The sequence below is a fragment of the Lissotriton vulgaris genome, chromosome 10, assembly GCF_964263255.1.
Source record: "Lissotriton vulgaris chromosome 10, aLisVul1.2, whole genome shotgun sequence".
Taxonomy (NCBI): Eukaryota; Metazoa; Chordata; class Amphibia; order Caudata; family Salamandridae; genus Lissotriton; species Lissotriton vulgaris.
The window spans coordinates 15,842,490-15,869,212 of record NC_141698.1 but is presented as its reverse complement, the minus strand read 5'-3'; the positions used below and the strand labels follow the sequence as shown (position 1 = coordinate 15,869,212).

The window sequence follows — 26,723 nt, the reverse complement described above, 5'->3', positions numbered from 1 at the left end:
TAATGACTTTTGGTCTAAGTTTACCTTTGTGAATCAGGCCTATATAGTTATAGAAGTTATCTGATACCCAAAGCCTTTAAAACGAGACCCTATATGCTTAACCATTTACCCTTTAAGCTGACCAATAGCCTTATAACTTTACCCCTGTACACTCGACACTCTACACCTAACACCATACTCCTATACCATTTGCTGTACACCTTGAAGCCTATACCCCAGACCCTTAACCCTAACTCTGCAGCCTTGATCATGTCACTCCTTTTATAGAGTCCGTATTTTAATATGTTTTGAGAACAAGCACTTTGAAAAGTCAGCATTTTTCGTAGTATTTATTTTAGAATGAATAATCGGGAAGTGTTATTCATATTCCTGGGCTGAGTTCGTAGAGTTCTTCACAGCAGAACTCTGTGAAGTGACCAAAATATCTCCACCGTGTTACGTGGAGTTCCACAAATGACACACTACATTTGGTCATGCAGTTCCCGTTGTTTTTCAGTGCCAGAGGTTGTCCGCGAACAGCACCATACGTAGCACAGCTTCTTTTTTTTGCCGTGCGGGTAGCTTTTCTACCCGAGCGGCATCTTTCTCAATGCAAATGGAAGGTTTCTCAATGGGAGCAGTCGCGACTATCCACAACCGTCTGCTTTGAGAAATCCGAATTTTCCTTGCTCGCGCTCGCCAACTTAACATTGGAGAGTGCGAGAAAAGAAAAAACTCTGCTACGTTACGCTGAGTTATATGGAACTCTGTGTTCCCCGTGGAGCGCGGAGTGCGGAAAACTCAGCAAACTCAGCGAGAACACCGGAGTTCACGGCGCAGGCCTAGTTATTTTTCAAAGTGTTATTTTCAGAGTTTTGAGGCAATACACATGTGCCCAGCATTACTTTTCTTGTGTATTCTTAAACTTATTTCTGCCCACTTCTCTCACCAGGCACCCCCACATGGCAGAAAGAAAAGGTTCGAGAGTTCAAGGTGGAAGAGGGGCAGTCGGTGGTGCTGCCTTGCAACCCCCCAGTCAGTGCCCTCCCCCCTCGGATCATCTGGATGAACATCAGTAAGTACCCTTCTACCCTCCTCTTATACTGCTACCCAGTGCTGCAGGCCGCCTAGAACACCGGCAAGGCAATAGGATTTGTGAACACTAGGAGTAGGCGGAATTTGCGTAGTAACGCTACGCAAACTTCAGCAAAATTGTAAAAAATCTCTGTGAGCATGCAAACGTTCCGCAAACGTGCAAAATTGATTGTTCTGCGTGTTCGCAATGCTTTTTTCCTGCAAGCGAATAATGTTTGCGTGCTCGGGGAGAAATATCTTGCGAACACGCAGTTTGAAAGCCCGAACAAGCAAAACATTTTGATAATTTTGCGGATTGCGGAATTGTTGGCAATTCCGCGTTATCCGCAAAATTATCCAAATTCCGCAAATTCCGCGAACGGATTTTAGCACCCAGGCCTAGTGAACACGCTCAAGAGCATGAAAGGGATTGGCGGTCACCCTCTAGACCTAGGACTGGGATTGGATATCACTGCGCAGAAGTAGAAAGGGGACCGGCCTGCAGGGTCATCACATGACTGCAGAGGAAGGAATTAGGGTTGTCCAAAATTAGCATATTTAGCTTTCATGTACTCATGCAAAAGTCTGCAAACCCACACGAAATACAAATTTGTAATTTAGCGATATGTCTCATCGACTTTTGCATGTGCATAAGAACAGTTGACAAAACAGCACGTGCGATTTGAAGGCCTCTCATGTACATGAACCTATTGTTTGTTTCCATAAGTGGTCGTACTTTGTTGATACAACATTCTCCAAATCTTGCATCATTCATTAAAAGGCCATCCTTGACCAAGGCCTGTCTGGGCTGGAATCCATTGGATGTAAAGTTACCAATATGCCATTGTTCTTTGCAAAAAATGTATACGAGCTAGCAATGGGACGAGCCCTGTCTTCATAGCACGATATATTGGCATGAGGAGGAGGAGTGGTGTGGCTCACTGGTTAGAGGCGGCAGACCTGGGAGCAGAGAACGGCCCGGGACCAGGGTTCAATTGCTGACGTGGCAGGGTCGTGAACCAGGGTCAGCGGACTCGATAATTCTTGCCTCGGTGCCTACTTTAACCAGGGACCACACTCTGCAACTCTGGGCATTAGCTTGCCTCATCTCCACAACGGCCCCCCACAAACGCCGGGTTTCACCTTGGAGATACCCAGGAGGGACCATCTCACAGGGAAAGCCAGGACGGGTTCCCCAGCGGTCTATTGCGCAGAGATACTCCTTCGGGAGTCGATTCTAGCATGTTAGAAACCCACAATTAATTAATTAATATATGAATATGTTCCCTGCATGAGCACCGTCCTCTGAGAGGACTTGTAAGTGGGTGTGATGTGAGGACAGTTCTGAGGTGTATACATATATCTATGGCTGGAATACATTTAGGTCTCTTTAGATTCTTTTAGGGCTGCGGTAACTTTAGTTGTGAATTTTGTGAATAGCAATGGTCTTACTCTAGCGTGGGTTTGTATTTTGTATTAGCATGTCCCTCTCAAAGTCCTCCTTACATTTCCATAAACCCACCCATTTTTTAATATATGTTCCACATTTTCCTACCATCCCTCTGTCCATCCTACATTTAATACAAGATTGGATACCTATGTGTGCGGAGATCTCCCAAAAGAAAAGATGAGGGGAGCACAGCTGGAGTTCTCCTCCTATTGCTTTGTGAATTGCTTTTCGGAGTAGAGTGCGCAAGTAGTACTACTGGTGGGATACTTTAAGTATGTCAAAATGCAGGGCTCTACTCGCAAAGGTGAACTTAGACCAAAGGTCTAAAGTCCCAATTCGCAAAGGTAAACTTAGGTGTTTGGAAATTCACAAAAGGCCTTCAAGAGGACTATCTAGCCAACTACCGAGGCACCCTGGGTATTCGTGTGCTTTATAAATCATAATTTTATTTTATTTCTATCTTTGGGTCCTCACTTGGGATGGAGTTCCGTCCCGAGTGCTGCCATAAAGGTGGTATTCGTGAATGCCCTTTGTGAATTCCCAAAGGCATGAACTTAGACGCTTGGTCTAAGTTTAGACCAAACGCCTAGTTTACTTTTGTTAATCGGGCACAAAGTTTATAACTTTCGGTATCCACAAAGGTAAGTTATGAGTAGTATCTTATGTCCGCACTCAGTCTGGAGTTTCTGCACTCATAGTGGAATCTCCTCACTCGGCGAAGTGTGGAATTCCACCTCAAGTACGGATATAAAGATACTAGTCGTAGCAAAGTTAAACTTTTGGTCTAAACTTAGACCAAAAGTCTAACTTTACCTTTTGTGAATCAGGCCTTATGTCTCTACTGTTTTTGCCTGTTGCGAGTTGCTTGTTGTCTATTCTCTCACCCGCCATTTCATCTTTTCTTCTCTCTCGTTCGACATCGCCTTTTATTTCCCTGTCGAATCACTACTTTCTACTACTCCCTTACTCCAGAGTTACTCCACATCCACCAGGATGAACGCGTGTCGATGGGACTCAACGGGAAGCTGTACTTTGTCAATGTGGTAGCCAATGACAGCCAGCCAGACTACATATGCCACGCCCACTTCATACAGGCGCGCACCATCGTTCAGAAGGAGCCAATCAAGCTGCAGGTTATTCCGAGTAAGTTTGCATTCTTCGACACTTCTGGTTGGGTAAGGACCCAGAGCGTGTTTGTTATCTGAAGCCTCTCACTAGTGGTGAGTGATATCACCTGCTTTCCTTAAAGAAATGTGGTTACATTTTACAAACATTCTGTGAAATTATGTAACATACAAGAAGACTCGCAGCTTTTTACTTAAACCAGTTTCCTGCAAGCAAAAAATGACTGAAAATTGAATAATTCAAAATATAGTGAATTATACAAATTTTATGACATACAAAATTGATACATTTCCAGAGCTTAATTAAAAGTTTACATATGTATATCCAGTAGGCAAAGCACCTGCTGTGCATCAGTACATTCTGTTCAATTCATAATAAGGAGAGAACAAATAGAATCTAGGGTGAGTACAATTTAAATTTCACCCTTGACGTTTTGTGAAGGTTTCTTATTTTATCAGTTTGCCAAAAGATTCCCTACATGTGAAAATTACTGCAAAAAAGTTTTAGCTGGAAAATAATTTATTTGTGGAACCTTTTATGAAAGCATTTGTCAGGTTTTCCCTCATATAACCTTTGTTTTGTGGATTGTTTAGCCACAATATTTTTTTTTATCTTTGCAACAAGATGAAGCTTGCAAAGTTCTGAAAACGACACCACAAAGTTTTGTGGAGAAAAAGATTTGCAGGTTCGAAGAGTCTCATTTGATTAAAGATGTGGGAGGAATTTTGGCAATTATGACTAGAGTAAAGATGAGATTCACATCCAGTATACACACAAGACCTCAGACTTGAAGGCTAAGAAGCAATACAGAGGCAGCCATGAGGCCGTCTATGTTGATTCAAGACCTGGTCATGGCACATCGTTTGTCGTCCCATAACTCTGCGTTTCCTATGGGACGGGACAGTCTTTGAAGATATATCGCAAGCACCACAAACCTGCCATGCCAGTGCGATGCCCTGCAGGTGCCTGACCCACTGCGCTATCAGCTTGTGCCCACTCACTCTTACTACACTAGCGCCAGGTCTCCAGGATTCTGCAGGGGTCTCCGAAAACATCCACATGGGTCAATTCAATTTTCTTCCTGATGCTGGAGATTGCCAAGAATTTATCCACCCTCTAAGGTTGACAAAGTTCACAAATTGTTCTTTTAGGAAAGATTATAGAGCTTTTCGCTTTTTTTCTGCATGGCGGGATTATTTCATCCAAGAAAACTCTTGCCTGCCCTTAAATGAGACTCACCTTGGACCGAACTTCCGAAAAGTTGGAAAACAAATTCAAGCTGAGGCCACTGGTTGTTTTGGGGCACATGGACAGAGCCCAAGGCATTGGGCTCTCCAAGCATTGTGGCTCAAGGTGGGATAAGTCCAGACTTTGCCTACAATGTTGGGTGAATTTAGGAATTTGGTCCCTTTGCTGGTGAAGTTTTCTCAACTTCCCCTCAGACGGCTCTGGGCAGCAGCGGAAGTGTCCCCGCTGCCGTGCAGGGCCCTCATCACACTCCCTTCTACTTCATAAACTTTACCACCTTCAGGATTCACAAAACTGGTGAAGATAAAATAAATATTTGAAGTTCAGAAGCCAACTCACTTTTGGGCACCTCTGATGCAACCTCAGCTCTGCAAAGGACGCGCAAATGTGCCCCACGAAATAAATACATATTTGCATGGGTATTTATCATAAGAGCTTTGTATTGTACCTTGCAGCTACTTCAGGGCGCTAGATGGTGCTTGGTGCAAACCTTACATTTAGCCATGTCCAGAACCATAGGGGACATGTCTCTTCATGAGACATTTTGAGAGAGTGGTCTGTCATTCTGTTCTAAATTGGCTGGTTGAACTGGTCAAAAAAAGTATCTTCTAGAATAAAAACTTGGGTGTGATCCCCCTCTCAGAAGATGTGTGAGACACCGGGAGAGGTTGTGAATGGGCGAATGCGCACAGGTTTTGCATATGCGCATGTGTGTGAGTGTCACTGAGTTCCTTCATTTACAAGTTGTCCCTCTGTCCCTTCTCCTTTCTGCAGCCAACTCGATCAAGTTCCAGGAGCCCCGGTTCCTGATGCCCCCGGGATCCAGCAGCTCGCACCTGGCGCTGAGGGGGTCCCCGCTGCAGCTGGAGTGCATCGCAGAAGGATAGTAAGTGTGTGCGGCCACGGCTAGTTGGGGTAACACACACACACTACAGTGTGTCTATGGACGTTTGTTGACAATGATGTGTCTCAGTACTCAAGATTTCATTGGTTTACCATAGTAGTCAGTAGATTGGGTTCCAGAAAGCTTCAAAACTTGGGGAAATTGGACAATTGCCTTTGCATGAAGTTTACACCGAGTGTCTAAGCTGCAAACTGTTTGTGCAATTCACGAATCATGTAATGTGTTATGTCTAGAGTGATGTTTCTGAATCCAGAGCCTTACGCCCGTCTTGAAAATAAGCTAAAATCCCCCTGAAGGTAGTCCAAAGCTGATCTCATGTCATCTGAAATCTTAGGGCCACACTGTAAGACAGCTCGACAAGTTCCGAGTAGGGGTGGGCGAAGAATTCCGCTGCACCGTTGCAGTTCACGGAGTTTGGTCCACTCCGTGCTCCTTGCGGAGTTCCAAATAACTCTGCAAAGTGACATGGAGCAGAGTTTTTCTCTTGAGCGGCTCCCCAATGGTAAGTTGGCGAGTGCTTGTATGAAAAAATCACTCTCTAGACCTCCTCCAGGCAAGATTTCTCATTGCAGACAGTTGCGCCAGGTCGCGACCGCTCACGTTGAGAAATGTACTATTTGCGTTGCGGAAGCTGCCGCTCGAGTAGAATATCTGCTCGAGTGGTGGAAAGCAGGAGCGCCCTCTGGCACGACGCGTAGTGCCGTTCCCGCTGATTTTATAGAGTGGGGCAAACTCCAGTTGCAAAAATTCAGTGTGAGCAGCGCTACTTAACAGACTCTGCCGCTGGCGGAACTCAGCGGAGCACAGCAGAGTTTTTCTGGCACTTCGCGGAGTTCCATGGAGTAAAACTCTGCGAACTCCGCGCAGGCTTAGTTGCGAGGGTCGCAGGCTTACATTACGTTTTCATGCAATCAGCGCACTTTCACCCTCACAAACCCGGTTAGCACTGGAAAGCCCGTTTCTGGGTAGCCATGCACTCTGCAAAAAACTATAACATAATAGTACATATGTCACTAAAGTGCGGTCTTCAACAGCAACCCTGTACGTCTGTTTGTGAACTGGCAAACATGCTTAAAGGGTGCTGCTCTCTTGCCCTAGTACTTTCCCTAGCGAGAGCATAGAGAAAAGTGTTTCTAATCTTGAATATAGAGCTGGGAATGTCATGATATCAAGAGACTGTAATATCACAGCCAAACATTGAAAGATAAAAGCATTCAGGGAACTAGGGATTCACTATTCCTAACTCCACTTCTATGTACCTTGACGATACATGCATAGTCCCGGTACATGTATGTGGAGTTGGGTATAGACAACCTGTACACATCTCAATAGTTTGCATTTGATATTAAGGGTAAACAACCTTTACAACGCAACTTTTACAACGCAGTGCCTTTACGACGCAACTTTTACAACGCAAACCATTACAACGCATTGCGCTGGGGGGCGCTCTAGGATAGGGAATAGGTTTAATTTACTATCCAACACCTTCCCTACTATCCACGGGGACTGGAGTTGGAATAATAAATTAAACTATTCACTATCCAGCGCCCCAAAGCACTATGCGTTGTAAAGGCATGCGATGTAAAAACCGCGTTGTAAAGGGATGCGTGGTAAAAGTATGCGTTGTAACGTCATACATCCGATATTAAGGCATAATCAGTGCCTCTGGAATTATGCGGTAGGAGAGGGTCAAATTATGCTGCAAAGCTTACTAAATTATGCAACAAGAAAAGGAAAACTATAAGGCATAATGCAGCACATTTTCTGATAGAATCACTTCATTATTTTGTCATTTTTACTCTTGTGAACACTGCCTGGGCATTGGCTGCACCTCATTAGTGCCAGTTTAACATCTAAACATAGAAATAAGCAGCAGAAAGGTGCGCAGGCAGCCTTTGCAATTGGCCTTTCACCGCGTGGCAACACGTGTTGCTGCATTTTTAATAACTTTTGAACCGTTTGAGTTAGAAACAGTTTTTTCTAGTTAAAATCTGCAGGTTACGCAGCAGGTGGTGGATTATGTGGCAAATGCGGCAAAACCATAATTATTCAAAAAACGCTGCACAATCGCATAATTCCAGTGACCCTGAGTGTAATGAATTTCCCTGCTCGATATTGAGACCCACACTGAGAGGAGCAGCTCTGAACATTCGCATCCCTGATGGTTTTGTTTAAAAGTTCATCTTTCAGTGTTTCTAAAGTGCTGCACACCACTTCTCAGGCTAATTAGGAATAACCACATACATTTGAAACCTGGCCTGCCTTTCAATTCACAAAGCTATAAAAGCTTTTTTAAATTGGGCAAAATCAATAGGTTGCGCAGCACTGGGAATGTTCCCGCGTCAATGCTGCAGCGCAAACATGGCGCTCAACCGCACCTTGCCTTCTTTGCAGCTCCACCACGAACCATTTCTTCACCTCCTGCCAGAAGTCCCTGGATGGGGTTTTTGACACTTTGGAAAGGAGACGATAAGCAGCGACTATGGTGTTTTCACTCCCTCTCAGTGCTGGGCTAGACCAGAAAGAACACTAGTAAGCACACTGACCTCCAGTCTGCTGTCCGCCATCTTGGGAGGGGCAGTGATTGGGCCAGCGAAGAAGCACTTTGCGTAAAATCAGGAACTTGCCATTTTGTCATGAAGTGTGAAATTCCTGGATTTTGCCCAGCATAAGACTTATAGGTTTTCACTTCTCCCACCCATAATTAAGAGAGTTTTGAGGAAAATAGACAAGGCAGGACATTGCTGTTGCCTGGTCAGGCAGGAAACATGCCTCGAAGAGATGGGTTTTCAGGCGGTGGTGAAGATAGGGAAGTGCTTATTTAGAGATGTTTGGATTCAGAACAAGTGCCAAAAATTGTTAATGTCCCCTTTGCCCTATTTAGGCCCAGACTCCAAGCTGAGAGGGACTTGCTGGGCTACTATTTACCACACCTGGTAGCGACACATTAACCCAGGTGAAGTATTTACTAGGGCTGGGAAATACTTCCTAATCCTAGATTTGAACTAGGCAATAAAGCATTACAGACAAAGTTTGAATTCAACACCCGAAATTCCACGCTTTTCCTTTTTCATTCCTTTGCCCCCCAACTATATTTCAGCAGAGTTCACCAGAGGAAAGCAGCGCGGACGCGATATCCATCACCTGACTGAGACTCAGGGATCAGGCACCAATCCTCTTTGCTCTGAAACTTGAATCGGGGTCTACACAGGGAGGAGAGGACTTTTGCCAATTTTTGCAGCTATCCCACACCTCCCAAACCCTACATGACCCCTAAATGTGTGTCATGATGTGAAGTCGAAAAACTTAACACAATGTACAAACATACACGCGTCGAAGATGAAGGTATAACCTCGCCCACCCTAACTCAAAATTGTCTTTAGTTGGTCTTAATGTCTTATGTGGCATAACGAGGCACATTTTGTGATCTAATGCAACAATTCTTCTAGCCTGGATGACAGGGGGAGAGTGTGATGGTAGTAAAAGGGAAGGGGGCAGCATATTTAAATTCTCGCCTAGGGCAGCAAAACACCTAGAAACTGCCCTGGCTACACCTCGTGCTTCTTCCAGAGGTTCCCAGAGGTTGCTCCACAGTTAGTCTCATGAACTTCGACCCATCTTAAGGTGGGGCCACTGGAATACTTCACCCTGCTAAAACCAGTCGGGGTGCACTACTTTGGAGCCCGAAGAGGGGGTAGTGCGTGTGTGATGAGGTCAGAATCCAATAAATCCAACCAATTGAAACCACACAGGATCTCTGAAAGGATACTTACCCCACCCCCAAGGTGCTTTCTTCTCTCAACTGGTCTTCTGCCACCTGGTGGCAAGACAAGAATCTGCATCTCAAGGCTGTGAATTGGAACCTTGTGGTGCTTGCCTGACAACTCACTAGTGGTGCGCGCAGTGTTCACTAGTGCCTAGTTTCCTCTCGTGTCTCCAGCACAGGCAGCCGTGCAGCACTGTCGCAGGTTCAAACCATGCACCCTGCTTTTTATGCAGGGTTAATACCCACAGGGAGAGGTCGCTCAGTGCTCATAGGTTCCCTGTGCGCCACCACTGCGACACAGGCGCTTGCCAATCGGGTGTTGCACGTGCAGCGCTCATGGGCCTCGATTCACCAAAACACCAGGCGCAGCAGAAGTGACATCACACACCCTTTGATCATAATGACATCACAGGAAGTGGTGTCCTATGACCCTGATTTTTTCTAGGGAGTCATGTCACATGATTTTAACCATAACAATCCCGCAAATTCCATACTGACAGTATAATTAATATAAATAATAACAATACAAGCCATACAAACATCTATTTTAGATACTACCTGTATTATAGTGCCAACTTGATCTTTGACATTTTTGGGACATAATACTTGCGCGGTATTGTAGTGAGCGAGTGAAGCGGAAAAGCCTGGCCTCTTCTAAGGGATTTCTCCCCCAACCAAACTTTGGAAAGAAATCAAATAATGTTTAATGTCATCCTAAAATGCAGTTTAAAGCACAAATGTCACATAATTGGCTACAAAATCATAGGCTATGATATGGCACTTATTACATTTTCAAACCCTTTCTTGGTGGGCCCAGCCAGTGAAACCCTGTTTTTTTCTAAATGTGCCTTGGATTCTAGTCTATGTCAAAGACCAGCTCCGTTCTGCCAGGGATGGCCTTTTGTGATGGGTGCCCATCTGCCAGAGGGCTCCTAATATGCCAGTGCCAGGATCTTTACATTTGTGCCTTCCATGTATCATTGGTGACTCTTCCCTCAAGTATGCCCTCAGTGTGTCACGGCCAGCCCTTTTCATGGGTTGCCGCCCTCTCATGTCTCCCTTTGCACCAAGAAATACCTTCGAGGTGCTAGTACCGACATTTTTTCACAGGTGCCTCATATGCCCTAAAATACCTCCAGAATGCCATTACCAGTGTTTTAGCACGGGCGTCCAATCTGCCAAGAATTACCTCCAGTGTGCCACTGCCCGTATTATTTTCTCAGGTGTCTGTCCTGAAAAGATTGCCTCAATTATTACAGCACCAAGATTTTGCAACAGGTGTCTCTAGAAGATGTTTGAGCCAGCCCCAGGAACCGGACGTCTGCGCCAGCGTCAGGAACCTGATGTCTGTGCCAGCCACAAGAACATGAAATCTGCGCTACTCGCAGGAACCTGATGTCTGAGCCAGCCGCAGGAACCTGATGTCTGAGCCAGCCGCAGGAACCTGATGTCTGAGCCAGCCACAGGAACCTGATGTCTGAGCCAGCCACAGGAACCTGATGTCTGAGCCAGCCACAGGAACCTGACGTCTGGGAACCTGACGTCTGAGCCAGCCCCAGGAGCCTGACATCTGACCAGCCCCAGGACCGTGACATCTGACCAGCCCCAGGACCGTGACGCCTGACCAGCCCCAGGACCCTGACGTCTGAGCCAGCTGCAGGAACCTGACGTCTGAGCCAGCTGCAGGAACCTGACGTCTGACCAGCCCCAGGAACCTGATGTCTGAGCCAGCTGCAGGAACCTGATGTCTGAGCCAGCTGCAGGAACCTGATGTCTGAGCCAGCTGCAGGAACCTGATGTCTGAGCCAGCTGCAGGAACCTGATGTCTGAGCCAGCTGCAGGAACCTGATGTCTGAGCCAGCTGCAGGAACCTGATGTCTGAGCCAGCTGCAGGAACCTGATGTCTGAGCCAGCTGCAGGAACCTGATGTCTGAGCCAGCTGCAGGAACCTGATGTCTGAGCCAGCCGCAGGAACCTGATGTCTGAGCCAGCCGCAGGAACCAGACTTCTGAACCAGCCCCAGGAGCCTTACGTCTAAGCTAGCAGCAGTTCCTTAGCAGGGGGTAAGGCGCATAGCCCTGTCTCCTGCGAGGCACCTCTCTCTGCCTCTTGCCTCTGCTGTTAAAGAGTTAGCTGAGCAGCTTTCATGAAAACACAAGTTTCATGTTTTCATGAGCTGTGTCCGTGCAGAAGGAGAGCCCTCAGCCTCCTCTCCAGGCGCCTGATGACAGGCGGAGGAGAAGGGGGCTGAGGTGCGATCTATCCACACAGTGTTCTTTGAAAATACAACACTCTGTAGCTGGGTGTATGGATTGTGCATGTCTGAGGGGAGCAGTTCAACCAAGACCTCCTCACACGGGCAAAATCCATAGTGCCAATATCGGCCCACTCACCAGCCCGCTCGCAACAACATGCATGTCGCAGAAATAAGCAGACAAGACAACTTTTTTTGTTGGAGAAAAGTAGCTGCAGGTTTGTTAGCATATACACATGCCAACAAGGAGGGTTATCTTACAGACGATCCAAAGGCAATCCGCCCCTCGCGTCCTACCACCTGATGGGCCAATTTGCAACGTGGACTTAGCCAATCGTTGCTTAGCGGTTGTGGTGAGGAGATAGCCCCTCCCATTTCCGGTGAACGATTGGTCCACCCTCTTGCTCACGCCCCCCCCTACGAGGGACGGAGCGTTCAAGCAACCCCCGGTTGTACAGGTTTCCAACCGCCCGTAGGATAGCAGGGTGCCGTCGCACCCCAGGGTCCACCGCACAGACTTCCTGGGGATATTAGGCCTCAGCATCCTTTGTGCTCCTGAAGAGGGTACTCCCGGGTACCTTTCGGCCTCTCGATCGCCCTGTAACTCCGCCTGCAACACAAATGAGAAAAGATTAGAAGACATTCCCCCCCCCCCTGAAAAACGCAGGGTATGCGGTAGGGAGGGAAATGGCATCAGGGTGAGGGGACAGCGGACAAAGAGGCCGCCAGGTGGGTGGGGGAGGAATATATACTCTCCCCCGCCCCCACCAGACCGGAAGTGACGCGCGGGACCCTCCGGGATCTCATAGCGCTGGGCTGCCCCGTGTGCCATCTTGTGGCACTATGGGGGCCGCCCTCTTACTTGTGTCCCCTGCAGGGACATGTCGGTCGGCCTGCATAGTGCCAATATCGGCCCGCGCACCAGCCCGCTCGCAGCAACATGCATGTCGCAGAAATAAGCAGACAAGACAACTTTTTTGTTGAAGAAAAGTAGCTGCAGGTTTATTAGCATATACACATGCCAACAAGGTGGGTCATCTTACAGATGATCCAATGGCAAGCCGCCCCTCGCGACCTACCACCTGATGGGCCAATTTGCAACGTGGCCTTAGCCAATCGTTGCTTAGCGGTTGTGGTGAGGAGATAGCTCCTCTAATTTCCGGTAAACCATTGGCCCACCCTCCTGCTCACACCCCCCCCCCCCCCTCCTACGAGGGGCGGAGCGTTCAAGCGACCCCCAGTTGTACAGGTTTCCAACCACCCGTAGGATAGCGGGGCGCCGTCGCACCCCCAGGGTCCACCGCACAGACTTCCTGGGGATATTAGGCCTCAGCATCCTATTGTGCTCCTGGAGAGGGTACTCCCGGGTACCTTTCCGCCTCTGGATCACCCTGTAACTCCACCACAGCCCTGGGTGTGGCGACCGTCACAGCCAGGGCCCCCCACAAAGGCCGGCATACTTCCTACTATTCCTAGCTTGTAAATTCTAGGGCCTCACCCTTAACCAGCCAGAACAGTTCCAGCTAACTCGGGCAGGAGTGTTAGGTATCCTCCCGAAGCACCTTGCACATGGCGTAAGGTCTCCCAAGTCTAATGACGTCCTGTCTCTTCTGCCCTTTGAATTACACACAGCGCAGGACTTCCTGCGCCTGGGCTCCAGCGCCTCCCTAGACAAGCGCCTGCCTGCAGAGATGGAGACATGTCTGACCACTGAAATTTACCTGATCCCCACTGGTGGCAAGACCAGCCCCCCCCCCCCCCTTAGTTGACTACCTAGCCCTGGGGAAGTGAGCTTGCAGTAATCCGCAGGGGGGGGGGGGGGGGGTAAAGATCAAAAAGCATGCCAGCTCAGAGAGCAAAGAGATGCCCCACAAGCCGACTTCCAACCAGATGTGCCGAAATAAGCTCTACCCCCCTGCTCCCTTCACCTAATGCACCCCAACTAAGCAAGACAGTTGGTCACGAGAGCCGAAAAGCGGTCTAACGGGCAGGACTGGAAGACTGTCTAGGACGATCTAGATGAACCATCACCTGGTGCAAGCCTGCACTTCCAACAGCCCATCTGTTGACATAGTCAATGCAGCTTAGATGCACAAAATGAAGAAGCCACACTAAAGGCTCACATGCCTAGCCGACCATGAACTGGCCACCGTTAACAGGGCTCGTGGTAAAATTGCTACGAGTGGTGTTTCCTTAGTTCAGTGCACCAAAGGGTGGCATTGGTTTATTCCTGTGGATAGTATATATACACACTGATGTGGAGAAGTGTGGCTCGCTGGTTAGAGGAGGCAGACCTGCAAGCAGAGGTCAGCCTGGGACCAGGGTTCAATTCCCAGCTCTGCGGGGTCTTGAGTCCTAAAATGTCCATGGACTCAACAATTCTCGCTCCGGTGCCTACTCGATTCACAGGTTCACACTCTGCGACTCTGGGCAATAGCTTGCTTAATCTCCACAATGGCCCCTCGCGGCGGGATGCCTGGCTTTCACCTTGCGGATACCCTGCCGGGGTTATCTCACAAGGGAATACCAGGACGGGTTCCCTAAGCAAGCGCTTAGAAACCGCTTGGCGATTTGCGCTATATAAATTCCTGTACATTTACATTTACCTGCCCCTACAGGTACGTAAAAGTACAAAATACATCAGCATACAAGGTGCCTGGTGCCCAATAACATTATTTGGACAACTCACTTCGTGGCCGCAAGTTTCTCCAGAATGTGTAAAAGGCTGTATATATTTCGCATGGGCGACATCCCTTTTACACTGTGTAAGTTATCTCCTCGTGCCTGTCACAAGTCCCAAATGTCCCCCTTTGCCTGTCCTAGCATTGGTCCCTGTGAAGCTAAAAACCACTATCCTAACCAACTGTGAATACACGCAGTGCAGCCAAAGCAAACGTCTACATGGCCGCGTGGTGGCCCACAAGTGACCCCCGATATGAAAAGGAGAGGCTATAAAGTATCAGCCTGAACCATAGTGGAGCCCGAGCTGAGAGGTCTAGGTGGGGGGGGGGGGGGGGGGGGGGAAATCAGGCAGGAGGGGAATGAGTACCAAAGCAGGCCCAAAATACTGTGCAAATTGACAATGCCACACCATAGTACCAATTACTGGCGATGCTCTAAACGACTATGCCGTTGTCTCAGCGTGGGCCAGAAAGAAGAGATAAAAGTGTGGCAATACAGGCACAGTTGATCTGCAGGCCTACACAGCTTGCTCAGGCAAAGGCGCTGAGAAATGCCTGGTAATTGGCCGCTATGCTAATGTCTCCCTATCTATGCTTACAAAAGGAGCGCTCCCAAACAACAAGCCCATCTGTTGGATTAGTCAAAGCTTCTTAGTGCATAAGCTAACTAAGCCACAAATATAGTTTTCGTGCATAGCCAACCATAACTAGCAGCCCCCCACCATAGCTCCCGAAGTGTCATCCGCTAAGAGGGACATGTCCATCATTTCCGTGCACCAAGAGTGACATGACATAAGACCTGAATAACACTTTCTTGCCAGCCATCCAACACTCAAGCTGAGTGCGAACTAAATCAGAAAATACACCCAATTGACCACGAAGAGACTCTAGAGGGCCAAGGAAAAGGGCTGCTTTTGTAGATATACCCGAGCTAGAAGTGTGCCCGAGTGAAACAATAACATATATACGCTACTTAAGGGAGTCAAAGTGCCGGTATGGTAGGAAACTGTGCAGCTTAGGAAGAGCAGAGTAGCACAAACTTACAGTCAGTCTAAAATGCCTGGCATCGTAAAACGGGAGATGGGCACCTGAAAACTATGCTTTGCGTGAAGACACACCTAGCGCTGAATGGGAAAGACGGCTTTGCCCCATCCTGAGCACACAAACACAGTCTATTATCAGATGACGCCGACCAAGTCTGAGTCGCTTTAAATTCTGCTCAACCTTGTGAGAGAAAAAACCCACCCCAATGGTCGCACTACCGACCCACAGCGATAGATAAGCGAGCCTAGTATGCCTCCCTGCAAAGCTGCCCGCTGCGCCGCCAGGGCAAAGGGTTCTACTCTTATAACATCACTAAAAGGATCCTATTAGGTCAAAACTGAACCTCCAAGAGCGAGTTGGCGGCGTCACCCAATATCTCCATTACTATTAGTGAGCTGCTGCGTGAACTAATCCAAACACGTAACCATCCCCGAATAAAGAATGGAAGCACAATCTGAAATGGAAAGAGTATGCCCGGGCACTGTCAGTAACACTTCCCCAAGAGGGGCATGTAAGCGCTGGACTGTAAGGAATACGAAGCTGATCCAAACAGGGGCCCCTAACTAAGGTTCAAACAAGGGCAACCGATAGTACAACCGCATTTGAGAAGTGCCGCGGATGCACTCCTGACCCGGTTTGGGAAGTGTAAAATTGTGTCCCCTGTGGCGCCACCGCACCCTTATGCGACGTGCAAGCGTGCCGATCGCCGTGCCTGACCCTGATGTTTAAAACAGCTCCTAGCTGCCCTTGCCTGTCAGTCACAGACCCTGCCAACCTACTGCCCAGTAGCGTGTTGTAGGGGAGGGGGGGGGGTCCCACGTACCGGATAGCATATCCATCAGCCTGTGTAGAGGCTCCAGATCGAGTAAAGCGTGTGTCACTGTTCAGGCAAGGCACCCGGTAACCCAACCCCAAAGAGAGAGTGGAATAAGAGACGCCGCTAGTTCCATGGAAAGTGCAATACAATCTTCGCTAAAAGTGTTATCAAGGAGGCAGATACTCAAGAAAGTTCCAGTTGACCAAAAGTGAAGTGCTTGGTCTGAATAAGGAAGAGAAAAACAAAACATTGTAAAAGTCTCCCCCCTGTCACATACAAAATCATGTTGCAATCAAGGTTGCAAAGGACAAGGAAGTCTTCCCAGTGGGATCCCGTTGTAGGTAGTCTGCTATATACTAAGAAATATCCTTCTACCTGTGTGAGGTGCTCAAAGTACACGTGCCCATCACTGTTCTCTTGTCACAAGCTGTTTGCTCCCTCTAGCATAGTGGTAGGTTCCGTTACCTGCAACAGAGCCACCAATGCCCACGTGACGTTTGTTCTAGTGAACGGGGTCCTCCAGTCCTCGCAAAAGGTACCTTTCCTACACTTAGAGAGCATGGAACTGCCCTCGCGACCCATTTCCTGCTGTAAAGCACCGCGAGCTGCCTCTAGTCAGAGAGGCACAAAAGCCTCTTTCTAGGTTTCCTTGGAAAGGGTAAACTCCTAGTGCTATAGTCACGGGTATGTTCCTATTGTGAAGCGCTCTGGCCCCCAGCGGGTACCGCCTGCGCTAAGTGAAGGCATGGGAGAGAGTATACCAAGAAGGTGGGAACCAACCCCCCAAGATACCCCTAGAGTACCTGCCCCGGGCCTTCCTGTGCATGCGGCAGCCAGTCTGCCCCCCGCCTGGCACCTGTTATAGCCATGGCATCCGGAAAAAGATGCAACAAGAACATCCACCCGAGATAGCAGGGAAGTTGGCTAGGGGATGACGATGAGTGCAGAGGTGAAATCCTGCAGCCATGCTAGGAAATAGAACTACAAACTATCCTAAGAGCACGCTGAGGGACCGTGTTGCTTGTGGAGCACAAGCATCGCATCCGACGAGAGCCTGAAGGAGATCCCATTAAAAGCAGGGGATACAGAAATGAGTCCTGCCCAAATGTAGCATGCTGTGGAAAAACAGGATGTAACAAAACTCAGTGTACTACTAGGGGCATATCCGCTCAAGGCAATCACCCTTTCTGACTGCAAATAAAGAGCACACACTAAGTGAAGGGACTCACACAAAGTGTGTAGCTATGAGCCGTCGTCCCCACATAGCGAGACAGCAAAGCACAGCATGGTTACACGTACCAAATCCTTGTTCCCCCAGCCAGCTACAGAATGCTACTATCCCGAACAACCACGAAGCCAGGATAGTCAAACGAGTGTCGAAAAAGCACCCATGAACAGATCCCTAGGCAGCCACGTTACCCAACAGCACCACTGATGCAGACTGAAACCTCCCAGGTCCCTGAGCGTCGCAGAAGACAACACTGGCCCGTGCTAGGAAAGAGAATCCCACAAAGCCGTTCTGCACAGGGAACATAAAACTGAAGATAGCAAGCTGTTCTGTTGCGTGGAAAAACGAGTTTAACTCAGAATGGACCAACCTCTCCCCTAAAGACACCATTCCAGAGAAAGTGTGGAGTGAGCGAAAGGGAGGCAAAGCGACCCCGAGAGGTGCCTAAAAATTACAACAACAAAAAACCTCAGCGCGAGGCAGCGTGGGGAGGGCGGCATGGCCTGGCAGTACTTTACAGGAGCAACTGCAGCCTCGCTCGGTCCGATCTGCTTCGGGCGCCCACCATGCCCAAATCCTAGTTCTGGCGTAGGCTCTGTGACAAAGGACGAAGAGTCTCTGGCCTGAAAGCAGACACAGCGAGAGGATAATAACTCGAGCATGGACTTCCCTCCAGAGCCGCGCATCCATCCTCAACCCAGATCGTACTCTCGCCACTAACAAAAGCTGTTAACAGAATAACTAATGATTAAAATGCAAGGATCTGACTAATAATCATCACATAAGGAGAAAGCATACATCCTGGTAAACACCATCCTCACATCACATAGCAGCTACTACACCTTGATCAGTAACCCGGAGTAAAGCCCACCGGGAAAAGCAAAGAAAAATGACATTTCTGCCCTCACGTGCAGAACCCTAAAGCCGCACTGAAGTCAAGATGGCCGCAGCCTGGCGCCCTTGCCACGTGGGCAGAAACCCAAAAGCTGCAACGGTCCACAAGATGGCCGCTCCCCGGCGCCATTACTTGCGTGACCGAAAGACTCTGCCACCAATAAAACAAGGCCAATTAAATCAAAACCGTTCAATACCCCTATCATGGTCTCGGATCCCCAGTAATCGTGACATCGTGACAAAACCTGAGAGAAAGTACAGCCCTCTCTCCCCCACGTGAAGGTGAGGGGGGCCTCCGCGATAAACAAAATTCACTGCGGACTCGCTGATGTCGGCCATAACAACGTGCAAAATTCTACACTCGGGCCGTCCTACAGAGCGTACTAGGTCCAAGGGTGGGGAACCGGCAGTGCACAGCGTTCCAGCAAGGCGGGGAACCCCCCCCCCCCCCCCCCCCCCAAGCGGAATGGTGCCACCCAGTGGCATAAATACCTCAAATCACTTTGCACTATCCCTCCACACGCAAAATGGTGTTTGTGCTGAATAGCAAAAGGAAAGAACACATGAAAGTGAACATTGGTGACTGCTTTGCCATAAACACCCACGTACAGCCAAGGTGAGGAACAGTGCCACCAGTAGCAGTTTGCGGCACCATCACAGTCTAACTCATAGCAAAGAGAACAATAATCTGTATTTCTAAACCATACTGTGTGCGGCCTCACCCAAGCCACCGTGCCCAGTACCCCCTTAATCCGATGTGCAAATGGTAAAAACATCCCGTCTGCGCAACAAATGCAGCGCAATCCTCTGCTGAGCACACTTTGTCAGACAATGAACACCAACTCAAAGTTGGCTCCTAGAACCGGGCCAAACCAACGACAAGAGGGGTTCCACCCGGCCAACTGCACGCCTGTGCTCTTAGAGACAAAATCTTGGCTGCGGATGAGGATGTAGTGTAAAGCAGCAGGTCATGCATTGGCCCCACACCCATATTCTTGTCAGTTACAACTGGAATGAGCACGACTGGAAACACCTGGGCCTTCGAAACCGACTGTCTTCCCCCGGGACAGACTCGACTGGAGCGAACGAAATGCGCAAGGGGACACCCTCCCGGGTCATTGCGAAAGACACAAAATAAATAGTGTTGCGAGGCGCACCTCCCCGATTCCCCCGACATGAGTGAACGCAAATCGCAAAGAGGCACAGACCTGCCCTCCGAACGTCAAGCGGTGTGAATAGCGGTAGCCACTAATGCACCACCCTTACCCTGGAGCAACAGCTCCTGGGCTGCTCTGCTCTCACTAACGCCCCATGCCAGCGAAAGCAGGCATGCCCCAAGACGCCCGGAGCAGGGCCAGCTGGCCCAAATAGTGCTGCCCACCAAATGGTCATATTTCAGCTCAATAAGACACCCAGCGAGCCAGGCTCTGAGCGAGCCCCTTCTTGAAGCCAAGTACAGTGTCACTGTGAAAGTGATGAAAAAACTGTACCGCATTGCAATTCGAAAACCTTGCCCTGCGGCCACTCCTATAATGTGCACATATCGCTAGACCAGGCACACCCTGAAAGGCCCGGGGCAGTCTGAATTGGTGCAAATGGTGCCGCCATACATATAGGGGTAATAACCTGTGTCACGCCATGCTCAATGCTCCCTGTATAATACTGATCACCAACGAAGGACACAGAATGCTCCAAAAGCTTGTTACAGCTCCTCTCGTAAATGGACACAAAACCCCGGCAGCCGTCCCGCGACCGCCCTCTCCCTGAACAGAGAAAAAACGGAGAATGCATTAAACTTCCAGCAGCCCCACGGCCTCACTGCGAAAGAAAACACACTAAAACGCACTGCATTCACAGGGGCAGAATGACAGACTCCATGGCCGAAGCCAACATCATTGTGATCCCCAAGGAAGGGAAAGACCCGCAACTCCCACAAAACTACAGACCCATATCACTCATCATTGTAGAATGCAAGATCTACGCAAAGATCCTGGCAAACAGACTAAACAGGGTCCTACCACTCCTCATCCACAGCTCACAAGTAGGCTACATCAAACACCGACTATCCCAAGACAACACACGTCTCCTGTGCCATCTCATCAACCACACGACACACAGCGAAGACCAGGCAGTGATGATAGCACTTGACGCAGAGAAAGCGTTCGACAGAGTATCCTGGCGATTCCTGGATACATGCATGGATAAGTTCGGATTAGGGCCTAAATATAGAACAATGGTAATGGCCCTGTACAACAAACCAAGAGCAAGGGGGGGTGGTGAATGGGGGTACATCGGAGACGCTAAGGCTGGAAAGAGGAACAAGGCAAGGCTGCTCCCTATCACCGGGACTTTTTCTCCTGGCGCTAGAACCACTACTGGCCAGAATAAGAGACAACGACGACATAACAGGCGTGACAATCAAAGACAAGACGGTGAAACTCTCAGCATACGCGGACGACATCCTCATCACCACGACCACACCAACCACATCAATCACAGCCCTAATGGACACAATAGGGGAGTACGCAGCAGCCTCTGGATACAAGCTCAATAAGGAAAAATTGGAGTGTAAGCCAATGAACGTACACACCACAAAAGAGGTACCGGGGGACTCGGGTCTTGCCTGGCAAACAAAAACGCTTAAATATCTAGGCCTAATCTTCGGCAGAGACCTACAGTCAACACTAGAACACAATGAAGAAGCCACCTCGAAAAAGATAAAGGAAAGACTGGACCTTTGGTCACCCAAATACATCAGCTGGTGGGGCGGGACTGAAACAATCAAACTGATGGTCACACCAGCCATCAACTACACACTCAGCATGCTACCCCTGGCAATGACAGAACACTTTCACAAGAGACTGGACAAAATAATAAACAATTTTATCTGGAGAGACAAAAGACCAAGAATCAACCTACAAAAGTTGAGACTAACAAAGAACCTGGGAGGTCTCAATCTGATGAACTTCAAGAACTTCCAAACAGCATGCTTAGCAAAGCAAGGTATTTTTTGGCTGACTAACACGCAAGACTATGAACCAGAGTGGATGAAAGTAGAAAAGAATATCCTGGGGGGGCTCAACCCCATAGCACTGCTCACAGCGAACAAACATCCTCAGAGACTCAACTCAATCCTCATACATACCAAAGAGGCACTACTGAAAATAGACAAACGGATGGGACAGAAAGTGAAAGGAACTGCCTGGGAGTCAATCTGGCTAAACACAAGGATAATCTACCGGGAAGACACTAAACAACAGAACATGGATAGAAAAAGGGATTACCACACCCAACCAGCTAGAAACGAAAAACTCTCCAATCACATTCCAGACTCTGAAACATCTGCACGATCTCCCAGAAAGTGAGCTATACACATTCCTGAAAATCAAAACCGCCATAACAAAGGCAAACTTAAGGAAAATTCCACCAACCATCATCAAGAACATGGAAAGTCTCAACACGACAGGCCACCACACAGCAAAAATCTACAAGCTCCTCAACCCCCAAGCATCCACGCTAAACAAGAAAGTGATGAGTACATGGGAAACACTCCTTGGGGGGCAGCTAAATGAACGCGAAAAGAGCAAACTGTGCGGTCAGCGACAACGAACAAAGTCACGCCACAACTGGCACAAACAAAATTCTGGCTCCTTCATAGGGCATACTGGACTCCGGCGAGGCTCTACAGGGCAGGCACAAGAGGCACTGAGACATGCTGGAACTGCGAAAAAGAGACCGGAACCCTAGAACACCTCATTTTCGAATGCCACAAAGTTAGGAAATTCTGGGTGAAAGTGAGCAATTTCATTAATGACATCACCAGCAAGAACATAACGATCAGCACCGTGAGCCTCGCAACGGGCTTCATGACGGAATGCCTAAAAAACAAAGAGGAGAGACCTAGTGGACATCCTACTAACAGCAGCATTAAAAATAATTTTAACGAACTGGAAGAACACAGCCAAAGCGAATTTCAAAACTTGGATAAACTGGGTCACCTTCCTCAGAGGCGCAGACAACATTACCAGCAAGTTCTCAAAGGAACATAATGCCAAAGACGGAATGTGGGAACTTCGACACATACCTGGAATCACGCCAGACGTAAGCCCCCCCCCCCCTCTCTCTCTCTCTTTGAATTACAATGTACTGTATGTAACTTCTGATGTGAAACTTATTTTTTTATAAAAACATTTGAGATTAAAAAAAAGCACACACTAAAAGAAAAGGATCAACCCGAGTGATCCCAAAGCCTAACCTACATAGGCCGTGGCCGGGGCATAGCACAACAGCTATGCCTCTGCACCTCCCTAGTCCCCTCACCCGAAAGAGAAAACACAGAAACCATCCCGAGAAGGGATGACTCACCATGAGCGAACGAGACACCGTCGCCAGACCAGGCCACTGGCCGAAGCACGCAAGCACACTCAAACGGCGTCAGGGTGAGGGGACAGCTGACAAAGAGGCCGCTCGGTGGGCGGGGGAGGAATAAATACTCTCCCCCGCCCACACCAGGCCGGAAGTGACGCGCGGGACCCTCCGGGGTCTCAAGGCGCTGGGCTGTCCCGTGTGCCGTCTTGTGGCACTACGGTGGCCGCCCTCTTACTTGTGTCCCCTGCGGGGACGTGTCGGTCGGCGTGCAGAGTTGGCTGTGTCTAGCCATTTGTATAAGTTCTTTACACAGTGTGGGACCTCCATTTTTAGACCTTGCAGCACGCAATCAATGTTTGTGGTACTAACTGGGAGAGCAACAGTAACAAGCATTTGCAATGCAATAGGTCTCGCATTCGGAAAGTTTGAGCTATTGGTATTGCAAATGACAATTTTTTTATTTATGTGTTGGTTTTGAAAATAGCGAAATTAATAGCTTTGTCATTTACAATGCCAATAGTTATAACGTTCGCAAATGTGAAACCTATAGCATTTGTAATGCAACATGTTTTGTAATTACGTGACGTAGATATATGGATATTAGAATGGCTTTTCATTTTTTTAAATAATTAATACTTAAATAAAAGTGTCAGGCTTGTACTTGTCCTTTAGTGACGTAGGATAACCAATCTAGCAATGCCCAATGCGATTGCCAATCTTACATGTCTTGTTAGTGCAGGTAAAAATGAAACATCATGCAGCAGCGCCATGCAGGCAGGGGGCATATAAAGCCAGTATTCGTCAAGTTTCGTGCCGTCCCACAGATGTGCACCATATTACTGTTGTGTTCCGCGCCTCTCCAATGTCTGAAATCATTACAAAGTTTAGTCCTGCATAGTTTCTCTGGTGACCAATTCAAGCGGCAGACAGTCTTCAAAAAGCTATATTTTAGCAAGCTACACTGAACCCTTTGACGTAATCTGATAGTCTTGTTTCCCACCCTCCTTCACACAGTGTTTCCCCCCATGTGAACGGTGTGTAGGTTGGGCTGGGGAAAACACAATGATTAATCAGGGTGGCAGATAACCTCCACAATCGGTCACCTCGCCCTTGGATTGTGTTAGCCACGAAAGACAACAAGAACAAGCCTGTTGGCTTTGCCAATGCAAGTTGGGCACGTTCATTCCTACGGGATGTTCAAAGCCACTGTATTTTTCGATCATGCTGTTGACTGTGATTGCAGTTATGTGGCTGTTCTCAATCATTCCAAACAAAAGTAAGCTAATGCACATAAACAGACTATGCAGGTGTGTATGCACAATTCAGATATTTCATATGCACTACGTATCGCTTCTCGCACACGTGACACTTGCTTAGGAAGTACTCTACCCAAGCCCGACAAACAGTGGACTGGCAACAAGACACCTGAATAAGAGCACTCGAAGATACGTTCAGCGCCTCCCACTAAAGGCAGAACCCATGACAAGTGGAGCAACGGCGCGCGCCCTGGGGGGTGTTTTAAGAGCGGCCGAGAGCCAGCCTTCATTTACCCAATTAATCTTCATCTTAGTCACGTTATGGACAAACATGGTGCTGCAGTGTGAGAACAAATACTTCACTGACTCTACGGCGATTGTTGCAAAGATAGGGAAACATTGTTAGGTGATAGAAAACTGCAGACCTCATTTATGATAATCTACGTTGAAAAAAACTGTCATATCGGTGTGGGCTCAACATCCTGTGATTGTGATCAAATCCCTTATCTCCTCGTGTCTAACCCCAAACAAGTTAAACTAGCACTGCGAAGCATGCACCAATCAATCTTAATAGTCTTACCTCATTTAAATCCTTCAAAGACATTGCTCTCAATTTATCTTACTAGTCTGCCTACTAGACAATCCCTATAAAAAAACGAGTTTGCCGTTTTAACAAATAAAACGAAGGTAATTTTACCTCGTATGCTCAGAACACAAGACACTAAAACAGACTCAGACAGCGCGCAACCAAGCTTGCTCCCCGAAGAGATACTAATCACTCAGACATGCTCAGAGTACGACAAGCCCAACAAACCAAAAGAAATTCTTTTTAACTAAGAAGGAGCTCAAAATTAAAGCTCAACATGCAACGTGATGTATTGGCAAAACCAGGATTGTCCGAAAGCCACGCAAAACAGGAAATTAATTGGTAGCTACGCCATTTATTAACATTCATAATTCAACGGAACGCCATCTGCATTGTGGACATCGGCAGGGAAAGCAGAAAAAAAAAAAAAAAAGAAACTAGCGTGGCGTGCACAATCCCGGGCGGAAGTCGGGCAGGCCGGGGGCGGGACGTCAAGATACACCGGAAGCCCAGGCGGGAGCCTACCCAGCACTAGGGCGTGTGGGCAGGACGAGAAGGGCGGCTGGCGCTAGCGGGGCTCTCGTGAGGTGAGAGCCCCCCGCACCGAAGGAAGAGTCCGCCGCCGCCTGCAACAAGCCCTCGCATGGAGAGCTGGAGACTAGTACCGGTGAGTGGGGGCCTTTGCTGAGCTGCGAGGGCGGGGGGCATGTGTGTGTGCGCACGTGCGGCAGGGGCTCTGTATGTGTGTGAGCGTGCGTGTGTGTCTGTGTCTTGGAGTCTGTGTGTATGCGTGTGTGTGTGTGTGTTTAAAAGAGGCCGACGACTGTGGGGGGGAGGGAGTGTGTGTGAGCGACCGGGTGTCTGTCTGTGTGTATGCGCACGCATAGAATGTGGACGGAGCCGACGTGCGCGTTCAGGCAGGCAAATCCAGCAGCAGAAGCGCGTGCCACCCTCCTGTCCCTAATTCCCCCGAGACAGGATGGCTATACGTCTCTAGCTGGACGCATCCTTCGGATGCTACTCCAGCGAGACCTAAAAAGTGGCCCACCAGAACCACAAAACCAGTCCACAAACCGCCCACATACAGCCATTGCGGCCCTGAGCAAACTTCAAAGAGAAGTGATGTACAGGACGAGCAGCAGGAGAAGGGAGCAGGGGTTCAAGGGGGAGAAGGCAAGCTGCACCGGGACAGAGGGAAGGGTTGACCCGGGGTGGATTGATGACTCGAGGGTGCTGTGCAGAAGGAAGAGGAATCAGACGAATGAAACTAGACCGAGACAAGTCCTCGACCCCAAAGCTGGTCAAGCCTCACCTAGGGAGGGGCCTTCAGTGCCTGCTTTGCCTCGGTTTCCACCAGAGCGCTGCACTGGTCTTGAAAGCAAGCCCCACCCTCCGTGTGTACCTGGGTGTTGATGGAAGCGCCCCCTTCTGGTGCATGGCAGCAGCACAGAGCCCGACTGCAGATCTGGACACAGCAACCCTCCCGCTATAGGAGGGCAGAGGTCCTTTCTTGAGCTCGAAGGCAGCGCTGCGAGAAAAATGCACATTTTAACAAACATTTGCAACGCAATAGCGCTCGCATTTACGCGAGTTGGAGCTATTGACATTGCAAATAACAAAGCCTTTTATTCTTGGTTGCGTTTTAAAAACATAAATACAAGGCATGGTTATCTACAATGCCAATAGCTGAAACTCTTGTAAGTGAGAGACCTATTGGATTGCAAATGCTTGTTTATATGCCTATGAAGAAAGAGGCAATTCTCTGTGATGCACTAACACGTGCTCCAGAGCACCAGGGCTATACACTTCTGAAGTGGCCCCCTGAGTTACAAGATCAGCCGCTCACATCAACGTGAGAAACACCAGGGTTTCAGCTTGACTTTTTTGCAAAACATTTTTAGTAGCTGTATAGGAATTTGTAATGGAGCTTGGAAACGGCTGAAAGGGACAACAATTAGGAACAGATGCGTGAACCGCATTAAAATACATTTAGAAACAGCTTTGCACAATAAATAAACAGTGCCCGGTGGGCTTTTTGTTCTTAAAGAG

At 48.5% G+C, this 26,723-nt stretch overlaps 1 protein-coding gene across 5 annotated transcripts in view; it reads left to right on the top strand.

Annotated features, from left to right (window-relative positions):
• L1CAM (L1 cell adhesion molecule) overlaps window positions 1-26,723 on the top strand; it is a 603,152-nt gene that overhangs the window by 490,148 nt on the left and 86,281 nt on the right. For all 5 annotated transcript variants that reach the window (XM_086940236.1, XM_086940234.1, XM_086940237.1 and 2 more), the window contains 3 exons: window positions 932-1,054; window positions 3,476-3,646; window positions 5,651-5,762. In XM_086940236.1, the coding sequence (XP_086796362.1) occupies window positions 932-1,054; window positions 3,476-3,646; window positions 5,651-5,762 (406 nt within the window). The remainder of the gene's footprint in view (window positions 1-931; window positions 1,055-3,475; window positions 3,647-5,650; window positions 5,763-26,723) is intronic.